The sequence below is a fragment of the Microcaecilia unicolor genome, chromosome 2, assembly GCF_901765095.1.
Source record: "Microcaecilia unicolor chromosome 2, aMicUni1.1, whole genome shotgun sequence".
In the NCBI taxonomy this organism is placed as follows: domain Eukaryota; kingdom Metazoa; phylum Chordata; class Amphibia; order Gymnophiona; family Siphonopidae; genus Microcaecilia; species Microcaecilia unicolor.
In genome coordinates this window covers 286,438,084-286,458,562 of record NC_044032.1, presented here as the reverse complement: position 1 = coordinate 286,458,562, position 20,479 = coordinate 286,438,084, and the positions used below count along the sequence as shown (strand labels likewise).

Below are 20,479 nucleotides of genomic sequence, written 5' to 3'. Positions count from 1 at the left end.
AGTGCATTATGGCAGCTTTACACTGCTACTACGCTGCTCACAGTAAGAGTTTCTATACAGTAGTACAAGATTTTTAAAAAGTACTCCTAAAATGCCACAAGATCATTTAAACAGAATAAAATACTATGCCCTGTGCTAGCAAAGCTGCTTGAAAAAAGTTGTCTATTTGTTTGGGGTTTTGTTTTTAAATCATGGGTTAAAAGATTTTCAAAAAATTAAGCCGCATTGAGCCTGCCATGAGTGGGAAAGCGCGGGGTACAAATGTAACAAAAAAAAAAACCCCAGCTTCTTCCCCTGAAAAACAAGCTAGCTGCAATGATCAGCATTCTCCATGGTTTAACCGCATGCCTTTGGTGCACTGAGGCACAAACCAGAGCTAAATAGCTGAAAATACCCTTAAAATATTTTTCTCCAACTACAAATTGTCATCTTTTGATTATGACCACTTTAGCTGTTAATGTATTTATTTTCAATTTTGTTTTTATTTTACAAGCATATGGATAAATACATACACACACACGTATACATATATAGGTATAATATACATGTTTACCCATCTATCACATTTCCTAGGCAAATTACAGTATAGTAAACATCCAATCATAAAATCAAAAAAGTACAGACATTGACACACAAAATAACAAAGAAAAATACATGAATAGCAATTTAAAAACTGGTACAGCTGATCAACCACCTCTGTAAAAAGGAATTCAGTAGTCAATGTGTCTCAAGCTATAACTAACTAAGGGATATATGAGTATCTCTAGCATTAGCGCGCACTAAAAACGCTAGCACACCTACAGCACAGCTTAGTAAACAGGGCCCTAGGCAATGCATTCCATAATATATCTCTGAGTGCAATGGTGTTCTTTACAAGCTGACACATCCCATTCATGCAGCAGTATTTGAATAGGTTGGACAAAGATGTCAAGGTACAGCAATAAAGTTTAACCAATAAAAACAAAGCAAAAAATGGAGGATACTTGTTATTGCGTCATCTTAATGCATGACACAGTGAATGGGTTTTGTTGAAACTGAATGGCGAATTGATTGGTAAGGATATGATTCCAAATGAGTTTGGCCTTCCAGTGAGATACTTAGCCCTTCAAAAGTTGTGATTATTGAAAAATTGAGCCTGCAAATAGGTGGAAAAATGTGGGATACAAATGCAACAAATAAATAAATAAAATAGTCAACAAATCAGATTTTGACCACTATTTACAAACTCCACCTCTTGCTTCCAGCAGATGGTAGTTAGCGTGGTCTTGCACTGGGATATAATGCAATCACTGTACTTAGTCCATCTCAGTTTCCCCAACACTTTCATAAGGAAACCTACATCACTTGTTGATTTGGGTCTGACAGGTAAATGACCCATTTAGAGGTCATTTTATGAAGCGTTTTCCACATGTAAAGAACATTCTACTTGTAGAAAATGACCCCTAGGAAATTCTATGGGTCTACACATATGTACAAGTACATATGGTTTATTGAGACTTGATATACCACTCTGACCCAGTGCAACCGTTATGAGTCCGAGGGATATTCCACAATCAGTACATCTGTCATTTGAGCCACTGTCAGTATCTATTCGTTGAGTTATAACAAAGTTGTAACAATACTCCAAATGTTGTACACATTTGCACCAGTTTGGTGCGGAGCAACATGAATTTCTCCTGATCAGCTATTGGAGGACTGTCAAGATAAGTACATCGTTTCTTGTTAAGACTCTTACTTTTCGTTGGATGGAAGGCTATGGGTTGTTTTTCTTGTAAAGGGCTGTTAATGTTATATGTGTATTGATGACATATGTTTATGAGGTGTGGGTAACAGCATTATACACATGTGATCTTATATGTGCATAAGATTTTAATACAAAATTTGTAGTATGGAATAAAGATAACTTGCTAAGTCTGATGAGAAAAGAGATGATAGGTGGAAGGGCATTGAAGAGGTGGGGGGAGGGCAGATTTTGAATTGTTTGTGTTAACACCCTAATCACTTTGAAAAGTTGGCTCTTATGGGAAAGATGGACATACATAAATGAAACAAAAAGAAAAACAATTAGCTGAGTTTATTCAATGAGAACAGCAGCTCCCGCACTTCTGGGCATTGGGCTAAACTTATAACCTCATATAAAACATCATTACACAGTATTAAGCCACAATAGGGGGTAATTTTATAACAGATATGAGCCTGTAGAACAGCAGTTTACATACTCAAATAAGCACTTGGAATATTGCATGGGGACATACAGTATATATGGAAAAAGTAGGAGCACAAAAACATACCACTTACTTATATGCCTATATGAGTAGACTTTCCTGGGGGGTAGGACTGGCACTTATGTATATATTTTTAAAATCTACCTTTTCCCTCCAGTACATAAATGCCTTTAATTACAGATGCCTTGGAGTAGGTGTAAATGTGTGCACCAATTTTCCCTGAGGTAATTTTAAAAGACACAAAAGGTCCACAACATATATGGCTATGTGCCTTTCCCCCTAGGTATTCAGTTCTAAAATTATTCTTGACGTGTATAATGCCCCTTTCTGGGTTACGTTTCATCAGCTGGAAGCTTGTAGTATCACTTTCCTCAGCTTCTGCCTTTCAGGGCTGCTGAGAGAGGGGGGGAGGGGGGGGGCAAAATTCCCCAGCCCTGGCTTCCAAGGGGCCCGGTGTCGGTAAGCTTCTTCTTACTGCCTGCTTCCGGGTCTGCCCTCCCCTGCTCCTGCGTGCCGCCCAGGACCTAGATGATTGCATTAGCATGATATTGTGTTAATGCAATCATCTAGGTCCTGACTCCAGGCACGGACAGGAGCAGGAGGAGACAGACCATGGGAGCAGGCACGCCGGAAGCGGCTTGCCGGCGTCAGGACTGGGCCCCTCCTTGGAGGCAAAGACACAAGGGTAAGGGGGTGGGCGGGAGTGGTGGTACTGTGAGTGGGATGGGGGGGGGGGGGTGGCTTGCGGCAGTCCGGTTCTGCCCCGAGCCCGGCTATGTCTCTCGTTGGTCCTGCTGCCTTCTAGGATTCTGTCAGTGCTCCTTCCTCCCTAACCTCTGACTCCTCATTTTGGCTTCACTTTCCCTGTGCTGCTAAGTAGCTCAGCATCGGTGTGCTTTTCTTAAATGTTTTACCAAGCTTCTAGTGCCTGTCCAGCCAGAAATATATACTGTCTCACAGAGCAGTACCCATAGAGCAGTGGATCCCAGTCCCATCCTGGTGGCATACCCAACTGGCCTGGTTTTCAGGATATTGTTAATAAATATACATGTGATGTTGACAAAACTAGACCGGCTAGATCTGTCACTAAGATAAGGTTGAGCACTACTGACTTGGAGCAAGTAGCTGGAGACCTGACAGATGACTAGTGGACCTGATTCTTGGTCTCCTTCACCAAAGACAAAGGGGAAGTGCAATTACATAAGAACATAATCATTGCCATACTGGGACAGACTGAAGGTCCATCAAGCCTTGTATCCTTTTTCCAACCACGGCCAGTCCAGGTCACAAGCACCTGGCAAGATCCCAAAAGAAAAATTAGACTCGCCGCCCCCTAACGATTCTCAGTAAATATCCCTGACCTTTTTCATTTTTCCCCTTAGTCCAAGAACCCAGCCTTGAGCCTGTGATCCTTTGAGTCAGAGATATCAGTCTTCCCAGAGGAGCTATTCTGACCTTCTAACTTAAAATGAATTGAAAACTCATAGGTAAGTAGCCAAACATATATTATTGCATGAGAAAGAGAAAACCTACGTTATGATGATACAGTAGATGTTCCACAAAAAGCAGAATATAACTTAATTTTTACTGATTTAAAATTGCCTTTTGTCTGAAATTTCATGCACATATCTGCAGCTTTCCTTCATACAAAAAACGGGAAATGCATGCAAATTTGGAACAGTGTATCTAATTGCTGAAAACACAAATTACCAAGCATGAAGTTGAATGTCTTTAACCTAAAATTTGGCTTTTAAGTATTTTTTTTTTAACAAAATAAAAACTGTGGCTGAATGCAATCCATCCCAGGCTTACACGCAATGTCCTCCTGCATAAAGCATGTGGATTAGGATGCAGTTTTCTTATTTAGAAATGAGGTTAAAGGAAAGAAAGCTGATTATTTTTGTGCGTCACTCATTAGCACCCTTTAGCGAAATGTTAGCCACTAGATCAAACTGTGGTGTCAAGCAGCCTCCTACCTGAAGGATGTAGCCTCGGACGTAGTCCCGGAGTGTCCAGCCTAACCCGTGCAAGATGTGGAGCACTTCCTCTTGCTTCAGCACACTGAAGAGCCGGTCAAGCAGGATTTTAAGCCGCACTGGCACTGCTTGGGTCCCGTAGAGCATCAGGCTGCTAATGTCAAACACTACGTTGGACTGCACAATCTCCACTTGGGTTGGGTGGTAGAGATGCTGGGTGCTAAGCTTGTCCAAAGCTGAAGTAATATAGTGAAAAGAAAAAAAAGGGAAAAACAATAAATGCATGATTAAAATGAAAAGAGAAACTCAGAGTCTATCAAAAAGTGATTAATTTGATACAGTGCTTTTTTTCTCAAAAGAAAACGATGCCAGTACTCATGTACAGGGCCAGATTTAGGGGGTTGAGTGACTGTTCATGACTCCACTTCACAGTAGTCATGCCTCCCTGCAATCAGCCACAGGACATATATAAAGGCAGCACTGAAAATGTTACACCAGTTCCTGGAACACTAACACAGTTCTTATTGGGAAAAGTGAACAAGCAGTACTCTCTACACAGAAACTACATGTCGGTAGAATACTTCACCTTAGTCACATATGCATGAGTTTCACTTGCACCAAATGCAAAATAAGTTACCACAAACTAAAAGTAGAAATGTGCAGAGAAAAACTGGAAACCCAAGAAATTCCATCTCCCATCTCTCTTCCCATCCTTTCCTCCATGCCCAGCATTTCCCTTTTCTCATCCCTTCACCCTGTCCATGTCACGCACCTCCCCTCTTTTTCCTTCCATCATGTCCAGTAACTCCCTTCTTTCTTCCCTTCCCAACCCCCAGTTCATCAGAATCTCTCCCTCTCTTTGTCAAACACCTCCCCCTCTTTTTCCTTCCACCCCTTCCCACATGTCCAGAATCTCCCTGTCTTTCCTTGTCCTGTCCAGCCCTTTGTTCCCTCCTCCTCTCCCCCCCACCCCTGTCCAGATTCTCCCCTCTCCTTCCTTTTCCACATTACTACCACTGCTGCCCTGGAGCCTATGTGCATGATCAGCTTCACCCTCTCTGAAGCAGATTTTCTATGCCCACATAGAGTCTCCAAAGCCCCAAGCTGCTCAGTGCTTTCATTTCTGCTGGGATCTCAGTTGGTGAGCATTTTTGACAGGCTGGAAAAGATGTTGGTATTGCATACTACCTGAAAAAAAGCCATGGTCTGATGTTCCTGCTTAATTTCAAGCAATACCACCCATACGTGTTGGCCCTACTGAAGTCAGAGAAGTCATGCATTTCACTAAACAAAATACAATGGGATGTTAACCATTAAGAGGGAAGGTTTCAATATGGGTTGCCATTAAGATGTGTTTTTGTACCACTGACTCATGCTATTTTAGCATAGGCCTCATTTTATACAATGAGACCTAGTTACTAATAACTGGAGTCAATAGCAAAATGACACATCTTAACAGTAGCCTGTGGTTTTTTTTTATTACACACTTCCATAACTTTTTTTTCTCTAGACATGTTACAGGTAGACACAAAATTACAATTAAACCCAGCCCATTTAATCCTGCCCTCACAATCACGAACCAACCCATGAAAACCCAACCCTTCTATTTAACCCTTATATGAATGTAGAGGGCACACAGATTCTGCCTGCTAGAAATAGCTCAGCAGAGATCTCTAATACCTCTAGCAGTACTAGGTAGGTGAATCTTTGACTTGGAAAGTTCTCACAACTTCCAGAACAAGGGATGTTCTCTCCTGCTTAACAGTAGGAGTAGGAGAAAACCCAATGGAGGGAAACTGTGGCAGTATAAAGACCAAGCCCTGTGAGAGTAGCCTTGTCTTTGGTACCAGATTCCCCAGCCACCGATACCACTACTGCAAGGGGGAAAGGCTTGGAGCTCTGGCTACTCAAGCCACTGAATCTGAAGAGAGTAGGAGGGAAGTGCATTTAACAGAGCCAATCAACTTCATGGAATCGCACAAGGAGAAGCTGAATGGGGAATCAATGCTACACCCCTGCCTGCACAAGAACAAGGGGAGAAACAGTAACAAAATCAAGCCTATAATAGCAAATCAGGAACCAGAACAAGGTCTAGGAGGTGAACCAACATGATCGAAGACCACCATAGCCATGTTCCAATTGGGGAAGTAAATCATCTACAAGGATGTTGTACCTGCAGGCTCAGGAAAAAGGGAAGAAGGAGTAGTTCTTCTTTGGGAAAAGGAGCACAGAGAAAGAGAAGCTGTGAAGGACATTATTTTCCCAGAACCTCTAACCAAGGCAGAGGGCTCATAATTTAGGGCTGTACAGAATACTCGTATTTGATTCAATTCAGCCCCGAATACATTATTTGTATTCAGCCGAACAGTGATTTAAATTCAAATATGAATATGGCGCTGTACTGTGCTAAATCCTACTAAAATAAATGCTTGATCTCTGCTTTCACATTGCTTCTTTTGTTATGTGTTGGGCTAAAGCTCAATGCCCATTATTCATATTCAGCTGAATAATATTTTTCATCATTTGTGTTCAGCAGAACAGTAAAATACGCTATTTCGTAGAGCTCTAGTTCTACTGAATATTGTAAATGATGATACTGCTTTATCTTAGTACTGATTGTATATAATTAATTCTGAGTATTTATTTGTCCCATCCAAGTTTAAGTAAACCACATGGTTCAGATCTAAACTTCTGGCCTCAAGTGATTTCAACGCTTAAGGAACAGCCTGGAATGCAGTTCTGGCACTTCTTTCTAGACTCCCAAGGCAGCAGAGGCTTTCTGTTCCAGCCTCTCCCTTCCAGGCCGCCTGAAAGAAAGGGAAGGGGATAAGGTTGGATCACAGCAGAGAAAAGTTATTCTATTTCCTAATCCGGTGGTTCTCCTGCCCCAGTTCCACTTCCTTTTTGTCTACAATTAAGCCCTGACTGATTTATAGGATGAGAGGAGACTGCTGAGTGAGTGAATATTCAGTGCCTTTCCCTTCCTTATGTGGACTGCTAAATGTGTAACCTTCAAAGTAATGTATTTGGTCTTAAATTGTATTGTGCCATTCACAGTTCCCCCGATTTTGTTTTGGGACCCTTTTTTAAATTATTTTAATTGTTTATTTATTTTATAATACAACTCAAAACAGAGATGATATATAGCAATTTGTAATAATATCTTCCACCGAAATCTCTAATAACATTGTGTTGAAATTTACTTAACACCTTTGACCTTAATAAGTAGGAAATTCAAGAATTATAGATCCAAGAAAAAGAAATTAAATTATGTTATTAATAATAATACATATTTAAGATAATTAACACAGGAGTTTCAACAGACCCCATTCACTCCCCCTAGCTATCACTCAGTGTGCATCTATTAGTTAACTTTCACATTCATTACTTCCTTAGAAACTAAAAATTCTTCTAATTGCTTAGGATCAAAAAATTGGAAATTTTTTGACTGGAATAATATTCGGCATATACAAGGAAACTTGAGAGTGAAGTTGGCCCCAAGAGCCAAAGTTCTCTGACGCATAGCCAAAAAGGCCTTGCGCCTCTTCTGTGTCTCTCTAGACAAATCTGGATAAATTCTTATTTTAGATCCTAAGAACAAAGAATCCAAGTGTCTGAAGAAAAGTTTCAAAACAGCATCTCGATCCATTTCAAAAGCAAACGACACCACCGCAGTAGTTCTCTTTGAGTAATAACTTCTAATGACAATTCCAAAAAGGATGTTAAGTTCATACCATCTCCCATGTGTGATTGAGAAATAACATTTCCAACTTCATTCTGAATATATTGCACACGGACTATGGGAGGTAGTGATTCCCTCAGCATCCCCAGAACCTCATCCATGTATTTTTTTACCATTTCTACTGGTGATATCAATGGAGACCTTGGGAAGTTGGTTAGCCTCAAATTAAGTTTCTTGGATTGATTTTCCAAATATTCTATTCTACATAAGGTAAAATTCCTTTCCTTAATTGATACTCGATTCAATTTCTCCAGCTTATACAAATTTCCTTCAAGTTGTTTCACTCCAGAAAACTGCTGGGTATGTATTTGCTCTTGAATTAGGACTGCCTCGGACAAAACCTTGATATCTGTAGTATTTTTTAAAGTCAAAGCTTGGAGGGAAGAATGCAAATTGAAATTCAAGTCCCAGAGTGACTCCAATGTCACTACGGCTGGTTTACTTACTACTACTACTACTTAACATTTCTAGAGCGCTACTAGGGTTACGCAGCGCTGTACAATTTAACAAAAAGAGACAGTCCCTGCTCAAAGAGCTTACAATCTAATAGACAAGTGAACGGTCGGTCCGATAGGGGCAGTCAAATTGGGGCAGTCTGGATTCACTGAACGGTAAGGGTTAGGTGCCGAATGCAGCATTGAAGAGGTGGGCTTTAAGCAAAGACTTGAAGATGGGCAGGGAGGGGGCTTGGCGTAAGGGTTCAGGAAGGTTGTTCCAAGCATAGGGTGAGGCGAGGCAGAATAAGCGGAGCCTGGAGTTGGCAGTGGTGGAGAAGGGTACTGAGAGGAGGGATTTATCCTGTGAACGGAGGTTACGGGCGGGAACGTAAGGGGAGATGAGGGTAGAAAGATAGTGAGGGGCAGCAGACTGAGTGCATTTGTAGGTAAGAAGGAGAAGCTTGAATTGAATGCGGTATCTGATCGGAAGCCAGTGAAGTGACCTGAGGAGAGGGGTGATATGAGTATATCGGTTCTGGCGGAATATGAGACGTGCAGCAGAGTTCTGAACAGATTGAAGGGGGGATAGATGGCTAAGTGGGAGGCCGGTGAGGAGTAAGTTGCAGACCCCAATGAAAGAACGGGGGGTGGGGGGTTAAGGATCTGGTTTAAGTTATCTTTGAGGAAAAATTTAAAGTTTGTTTTCCTATCAGATCACTCTCCACCACTTCATCTGGCATGGGCAGGTTCCCTCCCCGTATATTCGGCTCCTCTTCTGGAAGCCGAACTACAGGCACTGCTTTCTTGCCGCCTCCTCCTCCTCCTGGCTGTGGGGGAGCCACATGCTCGACGGGGCTCAAAGAAACCCCATCTACACTGCTGGCCAACTCAGACAGGTCGGCACCGGTAGTGGGGGAAGAAACTTGTCTGGGTCCCGTCGTTACCCTGAAGCACTCCAAGGTTGATTGCTGGGAAAGGTGAGTACCAGAAGGGGTTGAGGGACACTCCCTTACTTTTCCTCTCCATTTCCCCATCTCGCAAGGGGTCCAGGAATCTTTCACAACTCTTACTCAGAGCGCGAATCATGGCGTCCGGTGCAGGAACTCACTACAGCACCATCTTCGATCTTTGGGACCCTTTTACTAGAGCGTGTTAAGCGCTAATGGGAACTTAACATGGGAAAAATAAAAGCATTTATTTTCCCATTTGCAAATGCTAACCATGCAGTATTTTTTGGAAGGAGGTGTGTCAGGGGCAGAGACTAGGCATGGAGGTGCTATTCAGCTAACATGCTGACATTAGCACATGCAAACACTGACAATGTGGGATCCTTTAGCACCTCCCAAACAGGAGGCAGTAAGTGCTCCCACGTCAATTTTTTTTTCAGTGGCCACATACTAATGCACGGCCAGAAAATTAAATAACTGAGAAAGGCTGAAATTACAACTGCATTAGAAGTGGGCATAGTGTACACGTAAGCAGTGGCGTAGCCACGGGTGGGCTTAGGTGGGCCAGGGACCACCCATTTACTACTACTACTTAACATTTCTAGAGCGCTACTAGGGTTATGCAGCGCTGTACAATTTAACAAAGAGAGACAGTGCCTGCTCAAAGAGCTTACAATCTAATGGCTCAGGCCCACCCAAAGGTAGCACATGTTTAGTGGTAACTGATGGGAATCCAAAGCTCCACCAGCTGAAGATTTTCCTCTGATGGTAACGAAAACGCTACTCTCCATGACACCGACACCTGCGCATGCTCAGTTTTCAGTGCATGCCTGCTGCCAAGGTGGAAAGAAGCATTTTCCCACCAGCTGAGATATATTTTTTTTTTGGGGGGGGGGGGGGGTAGAACACTTGGTGCCCACCCAATTCTTGCCTAGGCCCACCCAAAATCTGTTGTCTGGCTACGCCCCTGCACGTAAGTCCCACATTAGAAAAAAACATCCAAAAATTCAGTAGCAAACACAGCCATTTTCAAAACAGAAAAAGTCCAAACATTTGCTTCGAAAATGGCCATTTGCTAGATGTTTTTGTGCTCTGTGGGTCCATCTTTTAGGACCATTTTTTGAAAAAAAAAAAAAATCTAAGGGAAAAATGCACCAAAAAAACCCCCATTGGGACAAATTTAGGGGGGCGGGGGCAGCATTCTTAGTAGATTGGTCACACAGACATCCCAGCAGTGGGGCACAGCAGTGGACTTCACATAAAAGGTACCAGTTACAAATTTCACCATTACCCCCTTATACTGTATGGTGAGCCCTCCAAATGTCTACTTTACCCAACTGTACACCATTGCAAAAGCTCTTATGCCTGCAAGTGCCACCCATATGTAGGTACTGTAGGTTTTGATGGGTTTTGGAGGGCTCACACTTTCCACCACAAGTGTAACTAAATGCGGAATATGGGCCTGGGTTCCCTTCTCTACAGTCCACTTTACCGACCACTAAGCTTCTCCAGGGACCTGCTTGCTGCTCTAATAGGACTGGCCATAACATCCGAGGCTGTCATAGAGGCTGGTAAGTACTGTTTCTTTCTCATCTTTGGGGGGTGATAGAGGGTTAGTGATCACTGGGGGAGTAATGGTGGGAATCATGCCTTAATCCTTCCAGTGGTCATCTGGTAATTTGGGGTACCATTTTGTGACTTAGTCATGATTGAAAAGGTCAAGACCAAAACATCCAACTTTTAGCCCTACACAGAAAAACGTCTCAAATCTGAGTTTTGAAAATAGCGATTTGGACTTTATACCGTTTTTGAGACATTTTTCTCTTTTGAAAATGGGCCCCTAAGTCAACACTGAATAAATAGCTTTAAAAATTAATTTAATGCTCATAACAATAAGGGCTTTTCATAAGTCTAGGGCTTGAACTCCTCCTACATCCACAGGTCATTTAAGATTCACTGTGTATTTCTACTTAAAGATATGTATACTATAATGGCCCTTACAAGAGGAAAATGAATTTCCAGAATGCTCTGCAGCAAATGTGATATTAAAATCAAGGGCCTAATGTATTACAATGCTGCTGCGGTAGCCCAGCGGGTAAGCCCATGTTGGGCTTACCGCCGTTTAGTAAAAGGAGCCCTAAATTTGGCTGAAAATAGGGCATAACATTTAAAACAGAAGCCCTAAATATTAGCTACAGATAGCCTCAGTAAAACATTTAGGCACACTACAAGACCCCAACAGAAGCACAAACTTGTGTTATGCATTACATAATAGAGGTCAGTCCCAGTAATTGAACTCTGATTAATGGCGCTCTTGCTCCTCCAATCCAGAGCCTTTCCTGAGGAAGTTCTCTCAAAGGTGCTGCATATCTCAGCTTATTGGACAGAGTAGATTGTGGCCATATTTTTCAATAATAAAAAAAAAATTCCTAATTTTAGGAAAATAGATATTCAGGTGTCTTTTACTAAGGTGCGCTCACGTTTTTAGCGCACGCCAAAAACATGAGTGTGCTTTAGTAAATGACCCTCTTAGTATTTTAGTACCAAATGTTTCCTTCATTGAGGTTGATATTTAATTTAACACACCTGCAGTGTTTTATCAAACTCCTTGCCCATTTCAATAAAAAAAAAGCAAACGTTAACATTCTAAAATCAGGAAAGGATTTGGAGTGGGCAGAGGCAGGGTTTCAAGTTAACCTTCCTGCAGGAAAATTCAGCCTTTAAACAGATAACATGCATTTATAGCAGATATAAATTTTAAAAAGATAGATAGACCAACAGATGAATCTTCTATTGCAAATGCAGCATTTTGATATGTGTGGTTTTCAGTCTGCTCAGGGTATTCGTTTCTAGAAAATTTGGGAAAGTTTCTGGTCCACATTGACTCCTAGGGCACAAAGTAATGTTTTGAGTTGTTCTTTTATTTTCTTTGGCCTTTGCCACGCTGCACAGGGTTGGGAGGGATGGGTGGTTGAGGAGAGGGATTCTTTAAATGTTCAAAAGAGACTTATATTCCACTTGGTTTTCTGTATTCTGGTTTGATGTTAATAAAAATCCTATATAATAATTTGTACTTCCAACGTTCTCTGGCTGTCTGTCTGGGTTCATAACATCTCCTGACGTCAGCAAGCCTCCAGCTTTCCCTTCCCTCTCACTGTCCCGCCCTCGCGTAATGACATCAGAGGAGGGCAGAACAGTGAGAGGGAAGGGAATGCTGGAGGCGAGCTGACGTCAGAATGTTATGAACGGAAGCCAGCCAGTCATAGAACGTTCAGGTACAAATCGCTGGACATGGAGGGGAGGAGAGAATCGCAGGACATCAAGGGGAGGGCAGAGGAGAATCGATGGACATGGATGGGATGGGAGAAGAGGAGAGAATCCCGGGACATGGATGGGAGGGCTGGGAAGAGGAGAATCGCTGGACATGGAGGGAATGGGAGGGGAGGGGAGGGAAGAATTGCTGGATCTCCTGAGTACTTGTGACCTGTATTGGATATTGAGACAAGATGCTGGGCTTGATGGATCTTGCTCTGACTCAGCCTGCTTTTCTTATATTCTTAAATATACCTCTGTTCAAAGTTATATGTGGATTTTCAATGGTGTCACTTGGATAGAAAGTGCAACTAAAAGTCTGCATAACTTCAAATGGGTATCTTATCTGTTTCAAGTTACACGGTCCATGGATTGCTGAAAAATGACCTTCTTTAATTCAACACATTTGGCAACGAGAAGTAAACTACCTTTAAAATGAGGTGTCTTTTTTTATATATAGCAAAGCTAAATGCGAGTCCACAACTTCAAAGAGGAAGGTTGACTGCACTGTCAGTGTGATCTGTCTCTTCTACTTTCCGTATCCAGAATACATATATAAAAATTACTCAAACTTTTTATAAAGGCTTGTGTACCAACAAAGAAATATGGCACAGACTGAAAGATTTTCATGTTCCTGCATTCTTTGGAACATCGATTTTCCACAGAAAGTCTGCTAGTGGAAGTTTCTATATGATATGCTAGTTATGTGTTCTGGTTCAGAAAGAAAATAAAATGAAACCAAGGGGCTCATTTTCAAAGCATTTAGGGACCCTTTTATTAAGCTGCGGTAAAAGGGGCCCTGCGATAGTGGCAACATATGTTTTTGCCGTGCACCAGGGCTCCTTTTACCAGAGTGGATAAAAAGGCCAAAAAAAGAAATAGCCATGCGGTTAAGTTCACACTTGCCGCATGGCCATTTCAAGGGGGAGCGCTTACTGCTACGGCTCCCGTGCTAACCCAACGGTAACCAGGCAGCGTGCAATGCTGCCCAACTACCGCTGGGTAGCCCCCCTGTGTAAATATGTTTTCAATATTTCCGCTAGCATCGGAAATGGTACACACTGGGGGTGGCCCCTTAGATTTATAAAGTTCCATAGTAACCCTATCCATTATGGACTAGAGCAGCCATTCCCAACCTAGTCCTCGGGGTACACCTAGTCCCATTGGGTTTTCAGGATATCCACAATGAATATTCATGAGTTAGATTTGCATTCAGTTGAGGCAGTGCATGCAAATCTACCTCATGCATATTCATTGTGGATATCCTGCATACCCGATGGGACTAGGTGTGCCACAAGGACTGGGTTGAGAAAAGCTGGACTAGAGTGTATAAATGGCGCCCAGAGCGCTATTCTATATATGATGCTCTGAGTTGGGTGCCATTTGTAGAACAGCACACAGTGCCGGGATCTGCACCCAACATTGGGCACAAGGATTTTACACCAACTGAAACCTGGTGTACATCCTTGTATGTAAATTAGGTGCAGATCCCCCAAAATTCTATAACTGCACGCGATTTTAGTGAATGCTCCTGACCCGCCCATCCTCCTCCTGTGGCCATGCCCCTTTCCCACAGCACGCTACAAGATTTACACTTATAGAACAGCGCTTAGCGAGATATGCAGGTAAATCCAAATTATTGCCAATTAATTGTTAGCACCCAATTATTGGTGATAATAGGCTCGTTACACAAATTGTGTGCACAAATTTGGTGCGGGCCGAAATTGAGCACCATATATAGAATCTGGAGGTATGTCTTCAGTAACAAATAATCATATGAAACTCCATATTCACATTGCCTGCCTTGTTGTAAAGTCATCAAGTACTATATACATTACATATAGTAGCATAGTAAATGACGGCAGATAAAGACCTGTACGGTCCATCCAATCTGCCCAACAAGATAAACTCATTTACACGGTATATGATACTTTATATGTATACCCGAGTTTGATTTGTCCTTGCCTTTCTCAGGGCACATACCGTAGAAGTCTACCCAGCACTGTTCTTGTACTAAGTTCTGGAGCTAACGTCAAAGCCCCTTAAAATTTACACTCCAGCCCATCCCTATCTATTCAGTCACAATCAGGGCGTAGACCGTAGAAGTCTGCCCAGCACCGGTTTTGCTTTCCAATTACCGGCGTCATCACCCAATCTCCACTAAGATTGGATTGTGCAACAATTTTCAAAGTTAAAGCATGCTTGTGCTTTCACTTCGAAAACTGCCTAGGAAAAATACACTTACAGACATGTACAGTTGCTTGTTTGCAGTTCTTTTAGGGATTAAACAGCATGTGTCATTTTGGAAATTAAAAAAAGACCTATGCCCATTGTCACAGTCCCTCCCCAAGCCTGCCCCCAAGAATGTCTTTGCTCAACGTTAAGTAAATGTGTGGGTATTGTACAATGTAGGAGATTTTCAAATAGCCCACTTTTCTGTAGTGTTTCACCTGTAGAAATGGCTTTCAAAACTAACTTCTCTGTGGTGAACTCTCTTAAGAACTTACACAAACTTTCTCTATAAAATGTTTATATTTTTCCTTATCAAAATGTTTGTTTTAAGGGCATTATGTGGTAGCATATTACTAGGATTTTACTGGCTTTGCAATTTCACTCCTCTGGGTGTGTGCAGTAAATGAACGCTTACCAATTCTGTGCAGGTGGAAAAAGGCTTAATGAATCTCCAAACCACATACTTTGCAGACTAAAGAAGTCAATATTCAAGTGGAAATGACCTGAAAGAGCTCCTTGTATTTTACTAGAAGGACAAGCATTTCTGTGGCAAATTCTAATTTTGAAGTGATTACTTCATAGCTTTTTTGACGTTTGCTTTGCTTGAACAGCAACAGCGTATTAACTTGCTAGTCTTTGTGAGACCTCTATGTCACCAAGCTTTTCTCAAATTTATGCATGTCTAACTCCTCTGCTACATTATACATTTAACAAAGGAAATACCGTATACATGTAGGATTCCTAAGGCACAGGTCTAAATTGAGATACTATTATACACATCAGTTTTCAGTGAACCTGAAGGGTTGCTATATTTGCCAATCACTAGAAAGCTACTATTCCCAATTCAAAACATCAGCATTTAGGAAAAAAGCTATTACATCATTACCATCACTGTTCCCTCTGAGCAGGAGTCCTCCACCTACCATCCTGCCAGTGGGAGGTGCTGTTTCACTATCACATTTTCAATAATGAGGGCCAGGCAAGCTCTGCAGGACTCCAGAGAACCTGCCTATCTTTCGCAATTGAAGAGACAATTTTGAAGCACTGCCCCCCACTGGCTGCAATGCAGTTGGAGGACTGTTGCTCAGCTTACAGGGAACAGTGGGACCCTGTTATTAAGGCACATAGGCGCCAATGCGCATCCAACGCACATCAAATCAGAACTACTGCCAGACTACCGTGTGCCCCGGGCGGTAATTCTATTTTTGACGCGCATCCAAAATGTGCGGCAGAAAATATTTTCTATTTTGTGCCCCATGGCGCTAACTGGGCAGTAATTGGCAGTGCATGCTGACAATTTCCCTTATCGCGAAGTTAATGGGTGGCAGTAAGATCTCAGGCCTAAAATGGACGCGCGCTCATTTTAATTTTGCCGCATGTCCATTTTTGGCCACAACAAAAAGGCCTTTTTTGCAGGCGTGCTGAAAAATGGACCTACACACATCCAAAACACGCGCTTACACCAGCGCAGGCCATTTTTTGGCATGCCTTAGTAAAAGGGCCCCAGTGCTTTTTCTGTGTTCTACATGTGTGTTATCTTTAAAAAATGAATAAACAGAAAGCTTTCCACCCCCACCCCAAAAACGGTCTTTCTCACAGCTCTTGATGGTTTGTTTTCATGCATTTGCTTTCATACACTCAAATAATCATTTCATTACTATGAGACAGTCTGTACCTTGTAGGAGGTATGGGGTGAATTCAGCAATGGCGCCTAAAGATTGGCGTCATAAAAATAGCGCTTAGTGCTATTCTATAAATGGTGCTCAAAGTTAGAATAGCACTAAGCACCGGGAACCATGACTGCATTTAAGCACAATCATTTACACCAATGAAACTTTGGTGTAAATTCCCACACCTAAATTAGGTGCGGATCCCCCTTACTCTATAATAGCACGTCTAAATTGTGGGAACGCCCCTGATCCACCCATGTCCTTTCTATAGCCACACCCCCCTTTTTGGAGCCAAACGTAATATTTACGCTCAGATCCGGGTGTGTAAACATACATGTGCAATTTTTAATTAATACCAATTAGTACCAAGAATTGACTGATAGCATCCAATTATCAGTGCTAATTGGCTCATTATTCAATTAAACTGGATGCACATGTTGGGTGCGCACAAATCTGCATGTGCAATTTAAAGCACCATTTATAGAACTGGGGGAGGGGGTACTGTGCAGTTTCCCTGCTATTACCACATTCCACCTGAGCCTGTAAAATTGGAGAGTGGGTAAGAGCCCATCAATCTAGTCTCAGAAAAAAGCATGGAAGCTCTCCTTTAAATGGAAGAAGGCTTTTTTTGTTTTATTTTGTTTGCTTTTTGGGGGTTTTTTTTTTTTTTTTGCACTCCTAGAATGAGGGTCACTAGCATATAAGTGACTGAAGTCTTGGAAAATTCTGTTCCACTGCAACTTTTCAGTTTGTCTCGTCATGACAGAATAGACTTATGTTAGTCAATCTTTTGGCCAAATGTTACAGGTCTTACAGGTTTGTGACTATAATTTTGGTTTAAAAAAATGTTTAAACTAACCCCCAGTACAAAATGTGTATTAGGGACACAGGAGAAGGAAAATCAATCTGCCCATCTTATTCCCTAATTTGTGGCTATTATGGGAAAGCAAATTTGCCCCTGTTTCACAGCCTTAAGGGGTTAGCTGATCAATTAACAAACTACCATTCAGGCTAACTAATGCCATTTACATTTTCATAAAGAAACTGTTGGGCTGATTTTCGAAAGAGAAGGATGTCCATCTTTCGACATAAATCAGAAGATGGACGTCCTTCTCTCAGGGACGTCCAAATCAGTAAAATCGAAACCCAATTTAGGACGACCCCAACTGCCAAAGTTCAAGGGGGCGTGTCGGAGGCGTAGAAAAGGCGGGACTTGGTCGTGCCTAACATTTGGACGTTCTTGACCCATAATTGAAAAAAAAAGGACATCCCTGACGAACACTTGAACGTTTTCACCCGGACCTATTTTTCTTACAACCAAGCCACAAAAAGGTGCCCGAAATGACCAGATCACCACCAGAGAGAATTGGGGATGACCTCCCATTACTCCCCCAGTGGTCACTAACCCCCTCCCACCCTCAAAAATCATCTTTAAAAATATTGATTGCCAGCCTCAGATGTCATACTCAGGTCCATGACAGCAGTATGCAGGTCCATGGAGCAATTTTAGTGGGTGCAGTGCACTTCAGGCAGGCGGACCCAGGCCCATACCCCCCTTACCTGTTACATTTGTGGAGGAAACAGCAAGCCCTCCAAAACCCACCAGAAACCCACTATACTTACATCTAGGTGCCCCCCCCCCCTTCACCCGTAAGGGCTATGGAAGTGGTGTACAGTTGTGGGTAGTGGGTTTTGGGGGGCTCAGTACACAAGGTAAGGGAGCTATGTACCTGGGAGCAATTTATGAAGTCCACTGCAGTGCCCCCTAGGGTGCCTGGTTGGTGTCCTGGCATGTCAGGGGGACCAGTACACTATAAATGCTGGCTCCTCCCATGACCAAATGGCTTGCATTAGGATGTTTTTGACATGGACGTCTTTGGTTTTCGAAATTCGCCAAAAAATCAGAAACAACCATGTCTAGGGACGTCCAAATCTAGGGATTGTGAAATTTAAGGATTTGGACGTCCCTGACGGTATTTTCGTAACGAAAAATGGACGTCCATCTTGTTTCGAAAATACAGGTTTCCCCGCCCCCTAGATTTTGCCGTTTTGCGAGGACGTCCAAATCACAATTTGGACATCCCTTTTGAAAATGCTCCTCTGTGTCAACAAAATATTATGTGATGTAATATATAAAAATAATATGAGAAAGATGGACTTCAAAATGCTCAATACAGTTCAGAAAACAACCGAAAGCCCGCTTTTTTTAGATTATTCTTCCCAATCAAACCCAAGTAGTGTTAGCAGACAATCGATCAGAACTCCATAACCATGATCTCGGCCTAATCGGAACTTTTCCCACCACTCCACAAAACACAATGTCATCTGTTTCCCATAAATCTTGTAACTTCACACTGTTCTTTACCATGTAACCTGTTTTTCCTAACATAACCTGTAAACCACGTTGAACCTACTCCACATGGAAAAAAACGTGGTGTACAAATGCAGTAAATAGATACAAGTAAAAAGTTTATACTAAAACAAAAATCAGTTATCACAATATTAATTTGGATTTTTCTCAAACCTCTTTCGTATACATGCCATAGCCAGTGCCATTCTTAGGCATCCTGTTATAGAATCACTTTCTACATTCAAATAATCTAAAACTAACAACAGCAGATGAAATGCAATAAAACAATCCAACCTTTTTTATCTGGGTCATCCACTCAGGAATAGAAAGCATCGCTTTCTGGAACACTTTCTCTCTCCCTAACCCTCATGGAGGGGCTCAGAGTGCTTTCTTCAGTCCCAAGTTTGTTCCGTTTCCTATTAAAATTAGGGTTAGAAAGCTGCAGGCTGTTTGTACAGGAAGGGCAGGAAGTTGTGGAAATTTCCTAACTCAGCAGAAGCTCCTGGTTTGTGGAATTGGGCTCAGCCAGAGAGTATATGGGCAAGCTATACTTGATGTGGTCATGATACCTCTGCCTTGCCTCACTGACACTGGGCAACATCACTGACTACTCTTTTCGCTTTGTTGTGGATGAGCCTTTGTTCTACTGGACTTATGTACTTATTCTTGTCTGGAATTTGGGGTTTTGGTGCTTTGGATGAGATGCTTTTTGAGACTCCATTTGGCTTTGAGTATCATGCGCCCCAAGACTTCTAGCAGAAACAGGACCTCAGCTCTGTTCTGTTATTAGAATGTATAGCTTTCAGCATAAGAACCCAAGACAAGCGAGAAAGTCCTCCTGGCCCAGCATCCTGTCTTCAGCATACTTGGAAGTATTTATTTAGATTAGGTGCATAAATCTTGTATGTACACAATGGCACAAATTAATGCTAATTAGTACTTGTTAATATCAATTATTGGTATTTATTGCCAATTTATTGCTGATTAATTGATCATGTTACACACACAACTGACCCTATTCTATAACTGCATGCCCATCTTTGGGCAGCATTTATAGAATTTGGGGAGGCAGTGCTTCAGACCTTTCTACATTTTCATATTCTACTGTCTAAAAAATACAGTTCAAAATGAATTAAGAGTAGTTAGTTTCACTCGCCTACACAACATACTCTATGCTTTCAGTATGAAAGAACAATTGTAGAAATATTAAAAATATTCATTTTACAATAATGGACTGGACAGTGCCCCAAGGGATATTCAACCCAATGAAGTTTACTTATAACTTTCTCCCACTTGTACCTTGGGCAGCTCCAAGGAGATTTGATAGCACGGACAGCATGTTGTCACAAGGCTGAAGCCAGTCTTCACCCTCTCCACCCAAGGTGGTTTTAATTCTCCCCAATGCAGCCACAGCCATCTTGGTACACCCAAAACAATGAAACTGATAGGGCGACAAGCTCCTCCTACTGGCTTCAGCCCACATAATTGGCCAGATAGGCTCAAGCCATCTCCTGTTATCAAACTTCCTTGGGCAGCTCTGTAGTTGATATGTTTAAAACTTTGATTCAAATTCACTTCCTAGTACAGG

The 20,479-nt window shown here is 42.0% G+C and overlaps 1 protein-coding gene across 1 annotated transcript in view; it reads right to left on the bottom strand.

Moving 5' to 3' along the window:
* BNC2 (basonuclin 2) overlaps positions 1-20,479 on the bottom strand; it is a 727,828-nt gene that overhangs the window by 295,210 nt on the left and 412,139 nt on the right. The window contains exon 5 of the mRNA XM_030194228.1: positions 4,202-4,437. Within this exon, the coding sequence (XP_030050088.1) occupies positions 4,202-4,437 (236 nt within the window). The remainder of the gene's footprint in view (positions 1-4,201; positions 4,438-20,479) is intronic.